Raw genomic sequence first — 18,068 nt, forward strand, 5'->3', positions numbered from 1 at the left:
ATGCGCCCGCCATTCGATGCGCTGCTCCGCAACAAAAACAAGCTTAAGCAATGGCGTCGTCAAATGGTGCACACTCGGTAAGTAATCCTACAATTTTTTGTTTATAGTATAGTTTATATGGATTATTCCCAAAAAATTATACGTGTTTTGAAATGTTGAGTTGAATTAGTCTAGAATCGATTAATTTTATGGAAGAAAACCTTTCAAACAACCATAGTCCCTAAACTGCATTGGGCTGTGATTGGCTCATATATTTAAGTGACTCGTACAACATGGAATTCATAAAACACAGAACGTATCTATCGTGTTATTGGGGAGTCTACTGTATATTGCACTCAAAACTAACATTTAACATTTTCATTAATTATGATGTAACAAAGATTCATAAACATGCACAGGTCAGCTACACTCAAAGCAATAAAAAAAAATCATAACAGAAAAGTATTCCAAACTTCATATGAAATCAATTTTATCTTTATTCTTAATTTAATTTTATTTAATTTATTATTAATTTAATTTAATATATATTTCACATTATAATAATAATTGGGGACTAAGCAGCTCTATAGAAATTATTTTTGTTTTCACTTCTAGAGTGATAATGGCACAAACTAAAATCATAATTAAATATGAATAAGCTTACCAGTTATTGTTATATAAAGCATGTTTATTGTCCATTACAGTATTGTATTAAGTTTTAATTGTTGTATTATGCCATTAGCAGAGCAACCAATTGCTGGCACTCAAAAATAACTTTTAGTACATACCAAAACTACATCTAGTTTTAGTGTCTTAAGTCAGACACTGACTGCATATGTATATATATATATATAGTAATAATGCCAAACTAGTCACATGTAAAATATAAAATTTTATTTTCAAAATAATGAATATATTTATAAAATAACTGAATATATAATAAAAAAAAGTGTATTTATTACCTGTGACCTTTTCCTGGAATAGTTACCACAAAATCAGCAGCAGTGTGTTCTTCTGCATCATAAAATTCATCATCATCTGAGTGTATACCTATTAAAGACATTGAGTACTATTTTAAACTTAATAATAATGATCAAAATTCTAATTGCATAACTTCATTATTAGTAGCATATAAAAAGATGAGCAACAAGACTTTACAATGTTATTTCATTTAAATGATTCACAGATTACTTTTTGGAAAGTTATTGGTAGTATTTAGCTATTTATTTTTTATTTTATTGATTTTATTTTTTTTTGTTTATGTGTTTTATACAGGCTGTTAACAATAAGACTGGCCAAACTTCAGGAGGTGAGATATCAAAAAATAAGTATAATTAGTAAAGTTACCATTAAGCACTAAAAGTATAATGGCCTTTATAGCCTGAAAAGTATATGAAATTTTGGGAGCATCCAATAGGCAAAAAGTAATAAAATGGCAACAAAACTGAAAAAGCATAAAATCAAGTATAAAGCTTAATAAGGTATTTTAATTCTGTAATTGATGTTTTTAGTATAATAATTGCCACTAGACCAGTGCTGTAGAAAACAAAAATCTCTGTCAACTAAACAGTTGCTCAACTAAAACTCTGTTCCATTCTAGTTATTACAAGTAAAAAAACAAATCTTCAAACTATCCAGCACAGTGGAGTAATATGATACTTTAAAAACTGAAAAGAATTGCAAAGTAATAATTTAAAAGATAAATGGCGCTAACAATGTCTATGACAATGTATAAATATCTAAACATTCATGAAAGTGCATATAAATAAATATCTGGCTTAAAAACATTACTAAATATCTACTTATTTTTATTGAATATATCAGTAAAAGAAATATCAAATTACCAGTACATGTATTTATAATTGATTATGGATAAACTGATTTACCAGTAATGCAATACTGAAGTGTTATCTACTAATGTAATAATTTTAATATTTCATTAATTTTTATTCTTATGTTATCAAGTGATTTGTTTTACAAAAAGATGCATTGCTATAGCAATTATTTTAAATATGCACTATAAAAGCTGTTCAATTGAATCTGAAAAAAGAGTTAAGACAATTTGAGGATAAAGCTTTTAAGTTCCAAAAAAAAATTTATATTAGTAAATATGAATTCTTACAATTAATTAGTGTTTTTACTCATTTTAAATCATTTTTGTAACAGGAGAAGTCAAATTATGTCAGCAGTTTTCTTTTTCTTACTTAAGATTTAAAAATTGTATTTAAAGTTAAAGTTACTCTTAAATTGTTTAAAAATTTTATTTTAAAAGTGACATTTCTATTTATGTGTGAAATCCACGATTTTTATGCAATGTCGAAAAAAAAAAACCTTTGTAAACAACTCCGATGAAAAAAACACTCTTGGTGAGAAGTATATCGATTGTTCACTTTTAGACAATTAGTCACTGACTGTTTTCATACTTAGATGGGAAAGTTGACACTTAATTGATCGGAATGCACCATTAGTGTCAACAGAAGTCGATCACGTGACTCCTTTCCACGAAGCTTGAGCCCCCAGAAGTTCAGGGCGACCAAAGGAAGTTATACTTATCAATGTGTGCATCTTGTCTCCATACACCGGACATAGCGACCGAAAGGACATCGCCATATGACAGACACTTCACACTTCCATCGCCACTCTACAGTCCCTGTGCGACTACAATTCATACGGCCCATTCAACGAACATATATTAGTCATATCCTCATAGAGGTATTTGTATTTAGAGCTTTGTGAACTCTCTCTCAGGATAGCCGATAGAGCTGTTAGAGCGGCCTTAGTTCTTTTGTTAGTTAACTTATATTTAACCACATTTATCCTATGTATTGTTATAGCCTCCTGTATCCTAGCTTAATTATTCAAATAAATGCTTGTTTATTTTGTTAAACCTGTCTACTGTCGTTGAAAGGATGCCTGTCAGCTTACCAATGCACTCCCCACTCACTTTTTGCCCTCCTAGCCATCCTACAACCATAAGATCTGGCTTTACCAACCTGTTGCAGCGTAAGTGGTCAGAAAAGAGTAACCCCTGACCCTCTGCATATCTCACATATGTTCTCAAAAATTATTCTGTAATAAATAAAGTATAATTTATCTTATTATTGAAGTGAATGCCTTTTATCATCATAATATAGTTTTCAATTTAATATTTTGTACAACAAAAAAATTATCTTGACTTATCATAAGTATTCATTACAAACTGAAAAAACAAATCTAAAAACTAAGTTAACAACAATTATTAATATTGTGTAAAATTACTGTATTGATTTTATTCTATGGCCTTTGGCTAACAATTAGACAATTAGTCAAGCATCAATCAAGTATAATCAGGAACATACAAGCATAAAATAGTGACAAAAAAACAAATTTCTTGGCCTTTATTTCTATAGATTTTTGGTTTATAGTTTTGTATTGGTTAGATTTGGATTATGGTTTTGTTTGATTCTACAGACTGGAGGTTTCTGGATTGGTGATTCTGTTTTGCTTCTATTACAATTTTACAAAATAATTTCATTAGGCTAAAACACAAAGATTTCTCAAATGGTAAGATTTAAAAGTTATGGTGTATATATGTTTAATAATACCAGACATATAATTTATATGACTGAATGTATAAAAAAAAAATAAATAATAAAACTAAATTATAACCAGTGTTGTGGAGTCAGTCGCCAGAGTCAGATGTTTTAGAGCAGAGTTGGAAAAATTCTTTTGACTCTAGCAACTCCAACACCGAATTTTACTGTTGGTAAAATGTAAAGTGCAAAAAATACTTTATTAGTATCTAAAAAAATTTCTTACAAAATGGACACTTTGATAAATTTACATATCAAAATATATTTACCTATAAAGGCCATTTCACACCAAAATTTTATGTGTATCACATACGTTTTCTACACTTATAGAAAATAGCTTTTATAATTTAAACAAATATTGTCACATCACCTAGAACGCATGCCAGACTAGGTATGTTTTTTGCTATTACCCAGCAAAAATTATGAAACATTGCACAATATTCGACTGACTTTTTTCATTTGTAAAAAAATATAACTTATATAATACAAAGTTTAAAATATTAATATTTGTTTCAAGTAGCTCATATACTATACAAATGGAAATTATGCAAGCAAAAAAAAGAAAGAAAGAAAATTGTAACTGAGTAGCATATGAATTACTCTAAAAAGCAAATAAATTTTTTCAATGTGCTTGTGTATCAATTCATTGGTTTTAGATACTGGCATGCAACACAATCTGCAATCAAGGAAATGTGCCTTCCAAGTGGTGTTTTAAAGGAAGGCGACTCCTGTCAGGTGTTATCAATGCAAAGAAAACATGGAAACATACAAGCCAGCCCATCGGCCCAAGCACAAACCAGAGCTGTCACACAATTTTTTCTTGCTTTAACAGCATTCTTACCTTTTCAGTAATGAAAAAGCAAAATATGCTGCTTTTGATTTTCCATATTTAATGGGGGACAAAGAAAAAAAAAAAGCAAAGAACCAAACAAAATTTTTTACAAATATGCCTTGAAATGTCAGCTGTCAAAATATATAATGACAATACGATTTAGAATGAAATTAGTGGGTAAAAATACAACTAATCCCTCTAGTGCTAAAAAAACCAAATTACTTTCCAAACAACCCAATATGTTTAAAATTTCTAGTTCCATTCACAATTACACACTATTTTATGCATGCATTTTTCCCAAATATTAATCTCAAAATAAAGTCTATTGGCAACATTAACGAATTACTACTTAACATCTAAAAAATTGAAATTAAAATATTAAAACAATAAAAAGTTAAACTGAATCCAAGCAAAAATATTAAAATAAATATAAATTGAATCTAAAATCAGGATTAAATTTTTAAATATATTTTTGCAGCATATTAATATCTGGTTAATTTATAATGTTGTATTCTGAATATTTTGTTTAACATAATTACAAAAAAAAAATGTTATTGATCAAATAAACATGTAATATTTAATGTCCACTAATAACACATTCAAAAACAATAGCTTTTTTTTCTTTAATCATTTACTTTGCAAAAACTTACAACAGAAACAACTGAAAAAATTAATTTAAAAGGACCCCTATTTAATAAAAGAAAAAATAAAAAAAATTTGTAAGTTACTGTAAATGGAAAGTATGGTTTTATATAAATGTATATTTAATATTGTTGTATATTTATTACGGAAAATAATAACTTACCTGGAGAATTTACACCTGAAGTAGCAGCTGCTTCCTTCGCAGCTCTTTCTAAATGTGAATGTTGTTTAGCAAGTTGTTCTACCATGTCCTCTAACCTTAAACGTTGTTCATGTTCATGTTGCAACATTTTTTGCCATTTTCTTCCTTGTGTTTGAGCTAATTGTAAATATTCATTGCAAGCCTGTAAGGTTTATTAAAAACTTTAACAAAAGCCAATTTAAAAAAGACATCAATATAATTAAATGTTTTTTAAATGTTTAATTATATTGATCATTATATAGTAAATCCTTGTTGCATATATTCCAAGAAACTAGAAAAACAAATATTTTTTGTGCTTAAAGTTCAGTCATTGTGACATCATATCTATTATCACATTATTATATCACAATCTATTTCTTCCACAATATCATATTTTTTATAGTAAATTGTGAAATAAACATTTCATATTCATATGCATCTCTTATCTTTCAGAATGACTATAATATGATAAATACAAAATAAAAAGTTTAAATAAAAATTAACACAAAAAATTTGTGTAATACATACAGTATTATCATTTCATTATATAGTGGTATTTCTACGGACAATTTTTTAAAATAAATCTAACATTTAAAGTAAGAGAACATTGAAAGAAACTTAAAATTATATTTATAAGCTTCAGATTCTAGTCATTTGACAATTATGTCAACAACTTTACTTCAGTAATTTATGTTCTTGATTTCTTTTGAAATGTATATAAATGTTCTTTTAGTATAAATTTTAAGATATATTTAAAAAGAAAATAGACTCTAACAAGACTAAAATATTAAAAGGAATTAATTTTAGCTTTCAAACAATAAATAAACAAAACTTTAACAATCAATCTATCACAGTAAGCACTCTCATTAATATGAACTAATTATTTTATAGTCACTTAAATTACTGGAGATGTGTATTAAAAAAGTAAGTCAAAGAACAGACAAATTTAGTGTGTTTTAAATATTAGTCCATGATTTCTTTTTGTTTTTTGCTGAAACAGTTAGTGGAAAAGCAAACAAAAATAATTTTGTTTGCTTTTCCACTGATTAAAATATTTGTCTTAATTCTCTTTAACACCTCCTAGTCTGAAGTTTTTGATTGAGTTATCAAGTATTTAATATACCTAACAAACAAAATTAATTTTGACTAGCAAGATTGCACTGTAGTTTCATAATGTATCGTAGTCTTACATTTCTTCTGCTATATATTTTTTCCAATTAGAACTATGCATGATTTACTTGTATTATACTCAAATATTGAGCAATAAGATTTAAAAATTAATTTGGAATACATGTTAAATACTTAAAATAAAATTCTGTTTTTTCTAGCTAGGAATATATTTGCTATGTTATCCAAATATATGTTAACAAGGATTCGCTGAATTTTATATATCATTAATAATATATTTTCCATGCATTTTTAAATATTTGACTCACATTAATCATAGCATTTGAAGTTATTCGAAAAAGTGTGGATTTTGTACAACAAAAAAATTATCTTGACTTATCATAAGTATTCATNCTATATATTTTTTCCAATTAGAACTATGCATGATTTACTTGTATTATACTCAAATATTGAGCAATAAGATTTAAAAATTAATTTGGAATACATGTTAAATACTTAAAATAAAATTCTGTTTTTTCTAGCTAGAAATATATTTGCTATGTTATCCAAATATATGTTAACAAGGATTCGCTGAATTTTATATATCATTAATAATATATTTTTATAAATATAAATAAATATTTATAAGCAGGTTAAAACAATAATACAATTAAAGCTATTATTTTTGAACAGTGGACATTAAACAAAACATGTAACATTTTAACTCATAAATTATGACTGACATTTTCTTTCAATCAATTTTGTTACATTATTTCGAAAAAACAACATGACAATATTGATTTCATATTAAAACTAAAATAATAATAACTAAAATGTTATTATCATCTAACATTGAGATTAATATTAATATGAGAGTATTATTTTAACTGAAGCAAGCTATATAGAGTAAATTTACTCTGATTAAAACAGTAAGTTCTTGTTAGCATCACTTATTACATAAATTTGTAATTACAATTTGTCATATGAACACATGACTTTGTACTCAATTACACTAAGAAACAGATGAAATGTTAAAATGATTCTATGTTATTACACTATTCAGTAGGTAATTATAATGGGAACAGTGAAAGAAAACTTACAACAGTCAGCAATTCACGATTCTCTATTCATTAATATAAAGTCCTAAGGACAATAATTGCCACCCCAATACAACAAAAATAAACAAAAGGCTATAAAATAATTAATATTAATTTTAAATTAATCATAATTATAGAATTACAAAGAAAATTACAAACTCTAAGAAAACAATGGCAGCATAATATCATATCATGACAAACACAACAAGATGAATAAAGAACTGAGTGAAAATATTCATGGTTTTATATTAAAATGATTATACAAAATAATTATTTTATTCTATCAACAAAATTATTAGGATATCATGCGACTTTGTTGTATCACCATAGAATTAAAGCAGAGCTGGAAGTAAGCAATTCCTGCATTTGTTAAACACAGAAGAGGCTATTCTTGTACCTGCTGGCCATGGGAGACACGATCCTTGCACTGGTGGGGTATGGAGAAATGATCCTTGCATATGCCGACATGGAGAGGCAATCCAAGAACAAAGCAATTGATAATAATTGCATTGTTCTTGTGTTTTATTTGTCTATTTCACCTATTTTCTGTTAGCTGCACATAATACTGTTTTTATTTTTGATCCTAGGCCTAAATTCCATTAGATGCGCTCATCACAGAGACCACGAACAATGTCACTTTAATATCTTTGTATATTGAAAACAAAGTCAAGGACTCATATTTTTACTTTCCTGGCTCTGATACATATAACAGAGGGAAAGTAGGGCAATTGGTAAAAAAAATGACCCGGCATGATTTAAAAAATTTTCAACTTAGGGGACCTTGAAATGTCGAGAAATGCAAAAACATTCAGGATTTTTTTTCTGTATGTATGGAAATTAATGTGCATGTGAAAGAGCATGATTTTGTTCACACTCTTTGAAGCTTAATAACTCCCATGCTTTTTGTCAAAAATTTCTGAAATTTTGCAGGGAGGTTTGTGTATTAGAAAGATTCATGCTATTAAATTTTGTGGTTTAAGTCAACAGAGTGAGAAGATAAAGGGTAGTCATGTGTCATATCTCAAGTAGGGTCGGACTTAATGACAATTACACTCATTATTAGTATTTACAATTTTTTATAAAACCAATCCCTATCCTCAGAATTAAGCTTTTTGCCATTTTATAATAATTAAAAATGTAAACAGTTTTTTTAATGAAATATTGTAACAGATAGCTCCACCAGAATTTAAATGTTGCCAGGAAAGTTAAGTGATTTGTTGCGAGATTTTTTACATTTAAATGGACCCACATTACATTTCTGGATTCCGCATCTCAATTAATGGAAAATGGCAAAGTTTCATCAAAATCAATCCATTAAATTTTGAGGACAAAGTCGATTCTATAAGCCCATACAAAACATGCTAGCGACGGTAAAAAATCACATGACAACGTCACGCAATTTGTGCGATACTGCTTTGTCATGTGTGCTCATTAAATGACCTTATATCTTGAAAACAAAGCCATGGACCCTCATTTTTTATTATATTTTTGGATTCCTCATCTCAATTAATGAAAAATGGCAAATTCAATGAATAAACACAATTCTGTAAGCATCATATAATAAACTTCACTAATACTCCACTTCAATTATAGAGAAAATTCAGAAATTTCTCTTTAGTAGCTTATCCAGTATTTTTTCTTTGATTCTTTATCAATGACACTTAATTAAGAGCTAATAGTTTACAAAATTTTGTTTAAAGAAAAATAACGATAAACAAAAAATTAAAACAATTATTTTCAATGATTGATCAAATTCAAATACTATTTAAAGAAAATTTTAATCTTTTCTTTAGAAATTATCATATCAGTTTTATCAGAAATAAATGAATTTGCTACACTATAAACAACAGTGGTTTAGTTTAATTAAGTGTTAATTATTTGTGCATGTTTGTATAATATGCATTTTTATAATATAGGCACTTTTATGCTTTCTTGTCAAATTCTAAGAAAGAAAAATTTAGCAACAATTTCTATTAATTACAACCAATTATTAAGCATTTCAATTTATCAATATTTTCATTAAAATTTAATTAGGTTTCATTCCAATTTTAAAACAAGTTTACCTGATTCCATCATACGAATAGCTCGGGCCTTTGCTAATTCTAAAGCAGTAACCCAGCGCTGACGCTCCACTTCACTTGTTGCCTTCAGATGGAATGTTTGTGTTCCGCCATTAGAAATTACAAAGTTACACGAGTCTTCTGTGTGAATAACAGCACTGACTAAACTAATTGTTCCTCTACAAGTATGAGACATCTCCATTTGATTTCTGTAATAAAAATTAAAAACCAATTAAAATAATTCGATAAATTATAATATTAAATGCCGAGAAGAAACATTTTAAATTATAGTAGGGAATATTTAAAATTATATAAAAATACAAATCTGCACTGTCATTCTATCATTATTATAGTTTAAAGTAGTGGTTCTCAAACTTTTGAAAAAGATGTTCTCTCCTTTTTATGTAAAAATAATTCTTGCAACCTCTACACTTTTCTTAAAAGCCTACCGATCGGTAATTTTCTCAGAATGTATTCTATTCTAATAAAACCAAGACTTTTTATTAAACAAAAATTTATTATATAATTATTGTGACATCACCACAATGCCAGGCTACAATTTTTAATCAAATTTTAATTTTAAAAATCTTTCAGAATGAATCAAAATATAAATTTTTTAAATTTTTAAAATGTGAGATCACATGAATATTCTATACCTTAGAGGATTGAGTGATATATTTTTGATCTCAGTTATATTTAAAAGATCAATTCTATATCAAATTTATCACTCTATAAAGTAAGAATAAAAAATTTTAATGGAAATCACTTAAGTTTATATATACAGTGCAATCATAAAGTGGTTCTATGGTGGACAGAGAAATGGGAGGAGCTTCCCAGAATGAAGTAATAACATCACAGGCAGATTACACATTGCACAGGCATTGAGAGAGTTACCAAAGATTTTAATAAACTCTCATTTTATATACACTTGATTTTGAGTTTTCCCTCAGATACACAGTAAATCACATACAGGAAATTCATCTTTCACTTTATTAGGTGAGGTGCTGGGTGTCCTCCATTTTTGAGATACATCCAGACTCTTCTGAACAAGAATAACTCTTTGCTTGATGGTGAGCATGATAAGAAACTAAGCAGCATCATTCAGAGATACAACATTTACAGCATAGGATTGCATATCAAATGTTGCTCTCTGTGATGAGTTATGACATCACCATTCAGCTGAGCCATATGGGCATGGCCCACCACAGAATGGAGTTAGATGGATTTTCATCCATCTAACTCAGTGTTTCTCAACCTCTAACGAATCGTCGCCCCCTTCAATAAAACTGTTACGTAGTATTGCCCCCTTTACTATAAATTCCCATGCTGAGGGCCAAGACTAACGCCAAATTCATACTGCATTGAATAGACTAGTGACTAGTATGTTATTTGTTTAATTATTGTACGATATAACGAATAAAATATATAGTTATTCTTAATATAATGTTTTACTATATGGCCCCCAATATAAATTGTTACTAATCGCCCCCTCAACATGGAAAAACGCCCACATGGGGGTGATATCGCCCCGTTGAGAAACACTGATCTAACTGATCTAACTAATCTAACATTCTTGAGATTAACAAAGATTAGATGGGAAGACAGGTTATAATGGGAATGTATAGGTCTGCAATTTGAAAATTTCAGTCTAATTATATTTCAAACAAAACAAAAGTAAAATAGCACACAATAATACCACTAAATAATATCAAATATTGATGAAAGAAGTGACAATACTGTCATGAACAATGATAACTTACAATGCAATAACGAAATAAACACTGAAGTTGTAAATTTTATGTTATATTGAAAGTAATGAATAGAATATTACACACATTCAATACAGTAGTTGTATTCAATAGTAAATAATAATATTAATTAAGCATTTCTTTGCATTCTCCAGAAAGGATCTTGAACCCACATTATAAAATAACAAATACAGTTAATATCTACTGTGTGTGTACATGTGTATACTTATATAATATTAAATTAACATTATCAAAAATGTATAAAATACAGTAGCCCCTTGTTATATCACATATTCGGATATATATCACATTTTTTGGCCTCTAAAAGCACTCGAGTCAATAAATTTTAAATTATCAATTGCCAGTGAATTTCTTTTTGCAACGAAATACGGTATTTTATTGTTACCATTGCCCTTGAAACTACCACTGCAGATGAATTTGTCAAGATCTAAAGAAGCAAAACAGGTGGACAGATCAATTATCATTGATGTTTCCTTTTGATATTAAAAGTTGTTTATGGTTTTAAGTACTGCCTCCTCATTTACAAGTTTCTGTGAATTTGAAATTTTATACCTTTATATAAATTGGTACAATATAGTCAATTCACATAAAGATGTGAAATTGCATAATGTGTAAGGAAAAGATTTCTTTATTTTTGAACAGAAAGTTCTAAAATTTTTATACAGTAGTAACTTTATTTTGCTTTTTAGAGAATTTTTACTCTGTAATTAAGTTTTGATGTTCTATGTTAAGTATTTATTTTTAAATTTTCAATTACTGTATTTATAATTTTTATTGAAAAATATAAATTACACAAATTTTTAATAAACAATTTATTATGAAATATAGTGTTGTATAATAAAATTGTAACTGATATTTTGTTTTTATATCAACAGTATTTTTCTTTAAATGCAATGTAGAATAGAATACAATAATACTAAATAGGCATTCATGGTATCGATGTTTATGTAAATGTCATTTAATACAATATAACCAAAAATAAAATTCAGTATTGAGAACTAAACTTATTTTATATCAGAAACACTTGCTGATGAAACAATAGAGGATAGAGATTCCATAGCATGTATAATCTGTTTAGTAAAGTCCATAATTTTTAGTATTTGGTTATATTGCACCGTTGGATAATCATGCTTTTTCTTTGTCTCCCAAAAAGTGTGATGTAACGAGGGGCTACTGTATTTAGAATGTTTTATTGATAATATACAGAAATAAGAGTGATACAGCTATGAATTAAATACAAATATAATTTAATAATTTATATTTAAAGTTTTTGGCTCTGATAGAACCATCATCAGTTTGACATTTTGAATTTACTATCTTTTTGGAACAGCTTATGAAACAGAACATTTGAATAAGGTATTTTTAAAATATGAACTAATGTATCAAACAATAGAATGATTTTGAAATCATTCTTTTGTTCAATATCAGTTCAAATCAGTTACTCATGTATCAGCTCAATTCTTAATTACATTTGCACTTATGGTTTTTAAAATAACAATAAACTCAAAACTACAAACACTCTCTTGGTTATAATTTGACATTTACTTACTTTAATCAATATGTTTTGATCTTCATATTGCATAAATCATGGAACCAGTTTTTTATGACAAACAATAAATAAAGATGTGACAACTGCATTTGGTAGCCAAATTATTTATTCCAAAAGAAATGCTTCCAGACTGTCCGGACCAACATCAGTTTAAATCTATCACAAATTTAAACTGATGTTAGCCCAACACAAATTTAAATTGAAGCTAGCCTAAGACAGGCCATAAACATTTATTCTAAAGAGCTTGACTAGCTAAAGAAGCAGTTAGCTTTTAATTTAATTTATCATTCATATATTTTGATCATCAACAAAACTAAGATAAAACATTCTGATTTGCAATTAAACATTATAATTTTGATTAATGAAAATCTGAATAATCATTCAGATAGAAATAACAAACTTTAATTAATTTTGGATTATTGTACAAACAAGAGATTTTTTTATCTCATTTTAACTTTAAATATGGTTATTTCTAAACAAGTTCAAGTTATGTAGTGTAAATGTATATTAAAATAAAAGATACTAATATAATACATTATAATGTATAACAGACATTACTATTTAAAAGATATGTTAAAACATGTAATCATATAGAAATTATAGTAAGTCTTAAAATCTTTTAAGCTATTTCTTTTTGATTATTATATAACTATATAATAGGGTGTCCCTTATTTTTTTGAAATTTTTTTTCCTAATGCATATGGCCTAGTTTTGTTTATTTTGCCCTTAAATACTCACACAATAAATTTCAGCTCATTTTGATCACTAGAACTGTGCCGACACGCATCGAATCACATCCATACATGTTGGCTAGAGAAGTGGCGCATATTCGGTTTGTTTGCCATTCTAATCCAACTCGTCGGGCTATTAACACACACAATTTTATTTTTCAAAGATGTCAGTGGAATTACAAAGCACTAAAAAACATATTTTCTTAGAAAGATAAACCACCAAATCACGGGTGCAAAATTACCATCAAATCAGCAAGTACTTGCAGTTTTGTTTTTTAACATTTGTGAAGTTTTAAATTTTTTGAATATCAGAATATCAGGGATGTTAGTAACTTGGGGGATTTTTATTTCAAACACACTTCTTAAAACTAGCTCGTATATATGATGGCGACAAGCAAAGAGTAACAGCTATCTTTCTAGCTTTTGTTCTAATAGCACACAAGCTCCATTTAAGCAACCCATATTGGACGCTGTTGTGTCACAACACATTGTTTGTACCTTGTCATTTAAATTCCAATCATAGAGCGCATTCGAAACTGCTTTGGCTTGGTGTTTACCAGAAGAACTGTCCAGTATTGGTACAGCAAGCAGTTGTTCCCTCTCTCCAAATGAAATAAGAATCAGTAGGCGCTCTTCTTTAGAACTTCTAATGTTCAAGCCAGGTAACAATTTGCCATCTCAATGAATGGTGACTACTTCTAGCACATCATCCTGAAAATTGGATTTTATGGCATCTGCTCTGTCCTTCCTCACTTGTGTCTGAATTCGTTGAAGTGAAGATTTGTTGATTGAAAATTCATCAATACGAAGCACTAGTGCTTCCACTGTAGCGTGAAGAATATAAACGTAATCTCTAATGCTCAACTGACATCTGTATAAAGCTGCAACTAGTTTAGGCGTAATGAAATAAATTCTTCCTCTTTTTACACTAGCTTAAGACAGTACAGTATTCGATTCCTGAGAAAAAAGCTCATCCAGACTATTGTCAGAGCTATGAAAACTGTTATATAGTTCCTGGAGTGGTGATAAATCGTGCAATATTGAAGTCGATGCAGCCTTCATAGAAATATTTTTGAGCCTTTTTCTCTCTACTTCTATTTTTCTTTGCCTTGCCCTTTCTTCTTTTTCGGCCAATTTTTATCCACACCTGCCAAGCAGCCCAGACGCCCTGGTTCTCACAGTTTCTGTAAGAATTTTTATCTTCCTCTATTGTCATAAGTTTGAGGGCATCGGTGTGTGCAATATCAAATAAGTCATTTAATCTATTTGGAAAGTTTTCTCACAGCAGTTATAAAGATCTTGAGTTTTCTTATTGTTTTTTTGCAACTCTTTCCATATGTGATAAAGATCCACATTTCTTGACACAGGTATAGATTTTGAAGGTATTCTAGCTTTTTCCCAAAATATGATACACTTGCGTATTACAAGATTTGCACTTTCACTCACAGTTAATTTAACTTCGCGAATGTTAAAAAAACAAAACTGCGAGTACTTGCCAATTTGACGGTAATTTTGCACCTGTGATTTGGTGGTTTATCTCTCCGACTAAGAAAATATGTTTTTTAGTGCTTTGTAATTCCACTGACATCTGTGAAAATAAAATTATATGTGTTAATAGACCGACGAGTTGGATTAGAATGGCGAACAAAGCAAATACGCGCCACTTCTCTAGCCAACATGTATGGACGTGATTCGATGCAAGTCGGCACGGGTTCTAGTGACCACAATGAGCTGAAATTTATTGTGCAAGTATTTAAGGGCAAAATAAACAAAACTAGGCCATATGTGTTAGAAAAAAAAATTCAAAAAATAAGGGACACCCTACAATATAATTTCATTATTTTATATCATGCAGATATATATATATATATCTGCATGATATATATCTGTTTAAAAAACTTTTATTATAACTATTGCCACCTTAAATATCTCAAAATAAATGATTTATCAAGATACTATTTTTTGAAGGTTGTAAGAGAGATTCATTTGAACTAAAATATAATTTGATCTTTAGTGGACACATCAAGATGAAATAAAGGTCACTTTAATTTTCCTTAAATACAATGTCGTGTGTGTGTATTTATTTATTGATAACAGTTACTAACAAGAAGAGGGCCAGACATTTGGGTCTCCGATTCAAACAAAAGTTGATGAACATGTAGTCCTAAACACAAAAAGCTCCTTGTTCAAGTAATAGGACTCGCTTCTCAAACATTTCCAAAAAATAGGCCTCTGAAAATTGAACGTTTAGCTTTTAAGTATTTCAAAGTTTTTCTTCTTGTAATGGCAATAGCCAAGTGGATAAGTTGCTAGACACTGGAGCTACAGGATGTAGGTTCGAGCCTACATGATTTTTTTGTGTGTAACAAACTTATTTTATTATCATTAGCATTATTATTACTATTATTAAGTTATTCCTTGTGTTTAAAGCTTATAAAACAAGAAATTAAAAAAATGTGACATCATTTCCTGTTTAGTGAAAACAAAGTCTCTGTAGATTTAACTCTCTTATGTGGTTAAATAAAATCTTTATTTCTTCCTATTTATTTTCAGATAGTTTTGCTCACGGCTACATACTATGTTACCATAAGCAAATAAGCTTTAGATGTTACTGAAAATGTACAAAAAAGACAACTCTGATACAAAAATAGGGTAGCATTGTCACAGTGTTTTTTAAGTTGTTAATCTTACAGACAGTTTCCTCGTGTGCTCATGTCTGTTACACTTCAAATACACAATACTACCATATCTAAAAATTAATATGGATCCCATTATTTGGACAAAGAGCTGTTTGTATGTAGAGCTACATGCTCACCAAATTTTATTTGAATCAGAGACACAAATGTCCGGCCCTCTCCTTGTAAGACAAATACAATGATATATGATTAGGAGCATTCAAAATCACTGAAATCTAGCTATTACAAAATAATGTAACGTTGGAATAGTGTTTATCTCTAAACATAAAAACATCAGTAGTGTGCTGTCATTGGAAGCAGTGGATGCACCGCTTCCCTTGTATTTTCTAAAAAATAAATACATATTAATTTTAATTATATGAAAATAATCGCACAATATTTTATTATAACCGCATTATGTATCTTATTACAAATTTCTATACTACATGTGAAAAAAAAAGATAAGATTGCTATTGTATATTCGAATATTAGTGGTGGAGTGGAAGCGCCATATTGTCAGCATCCAAAAAGCCAGATTCGTGCATGCGCTTTACATCAACCTCACCCAGTTTAGCCAGTGGAAGCCTAGGACCTTGGCTGGATGCTACATGTATACTGTATCCAATTCTATCCAGGACTGGTTGTGGGCTGTTAGCTGCCTGCCCGCTAGATATTTGGCCATCCTCGCCCGATTATGTGAATCATGAGTAGATTTATAACTTAATCCAACCGATAAAAATTTACTGGTATGTTTTTATGATAGTTCTGTATAGTTAACAGAAGTTTAAAAAAAATCCATTAAATATTTGATATTTTTATTCTGCTCTCTGATTTTATATTACTCCTAGATTTCAATGTTAAACCAGTGATATTACAATTTCGTATGTCCCATCTATAAGAAAATGTAGAAAAAAATGTGTACAATTCTTGTATAATGTTAAAAAATTAACTGTTACTTTGGTAGCATCATTTACAACTAAATGTAATGAATGAGATGCACGAGGTACAGAAAAAGCTTATAATTTACTTTCCTTGAATTTACGATTTATGTATCCATTTGTCATAAAAATTTGTCTTTCCACTTTTTTCCTGAGACTACAAATATTCGAGTACAAAGTAACTGGTTTCGACTTATTTCTACTTAAGAAATAGTTAAATAATTAAGCGATTAGGGAATTGGGGACATAAACAAAACACTGATGAGAGCCGAAATTTTACTTAAACAAAAGCTTAACTGAACCAATCTCTACCTCTTTAAAAAAGCAGCATTTATTTGTTGTTCTTGGTGTAGACAGAATTTTTGTTTTGAATGTTTTTATCATAAGTATCATTCACGATCATGTACATCTGATAATGCTATTTAATTATATAATATTGCTTCAATAAATTATATTCGTTTTTCTTGGTTATATTTGAGTTTTGCACTTTACAAGTTAGTATTTTACATCACTGTATAAAAAGTTATCATCAACAGTTTTTTCCTCACAACGTAAAGAACTTGCTTCTCTTGACGACATTTTTTGATTATAAAATAATTTTTCAAAATAAGTTTTACTACACAAATACGTCTATTTGTGTGGAAATTTAGAAACGAACTGTTAAAAAGTGAGTGAAAAAGAACTCCGATAGAAAAAACGCTCCTAGTGAGAATTAGATCAGTCACCAGTTAGTGATAACAATTAGATGGGAAAGTTGACACATAGGTGTCAAGAATGCGCTGTTATTGTCAACAAAAGTATAAAAATATTAGACTTGGAATAGTAGAAATTAAATTAAAATAAATAAATAATAAGAAATAAATGAATGAGTAAATAAATAAATACATTATAAGTATTTATGAATTAAAAAAAAAAATTATACACGAGAATCGAACC

At 28.6% G+C, this 18,068-nt stretch overlaps 1 protein-coding gene and 1 long non-coding RNA gene across 2 annotated transcripts in view; one reads left to right on the forward strand and one right to left on the reverse strand.

The window, feature by feature from the left end:
* Positions 1–937: 937 nt before the first annotated feature.
* Positions 938–18,068, reverse strand: part of LOC111628712 (oxysterol-binding protein 1-like) — an 18,769-nt gene continuing 1,638 nt past the window's right edge. The window contains exons 2-3 of the mRNA XM_023372548.1: positions 9,474–9,679; positions 938–1,029 (exon numbers count right to left, since the gene is read on the reverse strand). Of these exons, the coding sequence (XP_023228316.1) occupies positions 938–1,029; positions 9,474–9,679 (298 nt within the window). The remainder of the gene's footprint in view (positions 1,030–9,473; positions 9,680–18,068) is intronic.
* Positions 1,271–2,902, forward strand: LOC111628718. Its single transcript, XR_002757210.1, has 3 exons — positions 1,271–1,288; positions 1,360–1,460; positions 1,580–2,902. It is a non-coding gene; the product is annotated as an uncharacterized LOC111628718 (long non-coding RNA).

Source organism: Centruroides sculpturatus, unplaced genomic scaffold (assembly GCF_000671375.1).
Source record: "Centruroides sculpturatus isolate CEXI.00-Female unplaced genomic scaffold, Cexi_2.0 scaffold416, whole genome shotgun sequence".
Classification (NCBI taxonomy): Eukaryota; Metazoa; Arthropoda; class Arachnida; order Scorpiones; family Buthidae; genus Centruroides; species Centruroides sculpturatus.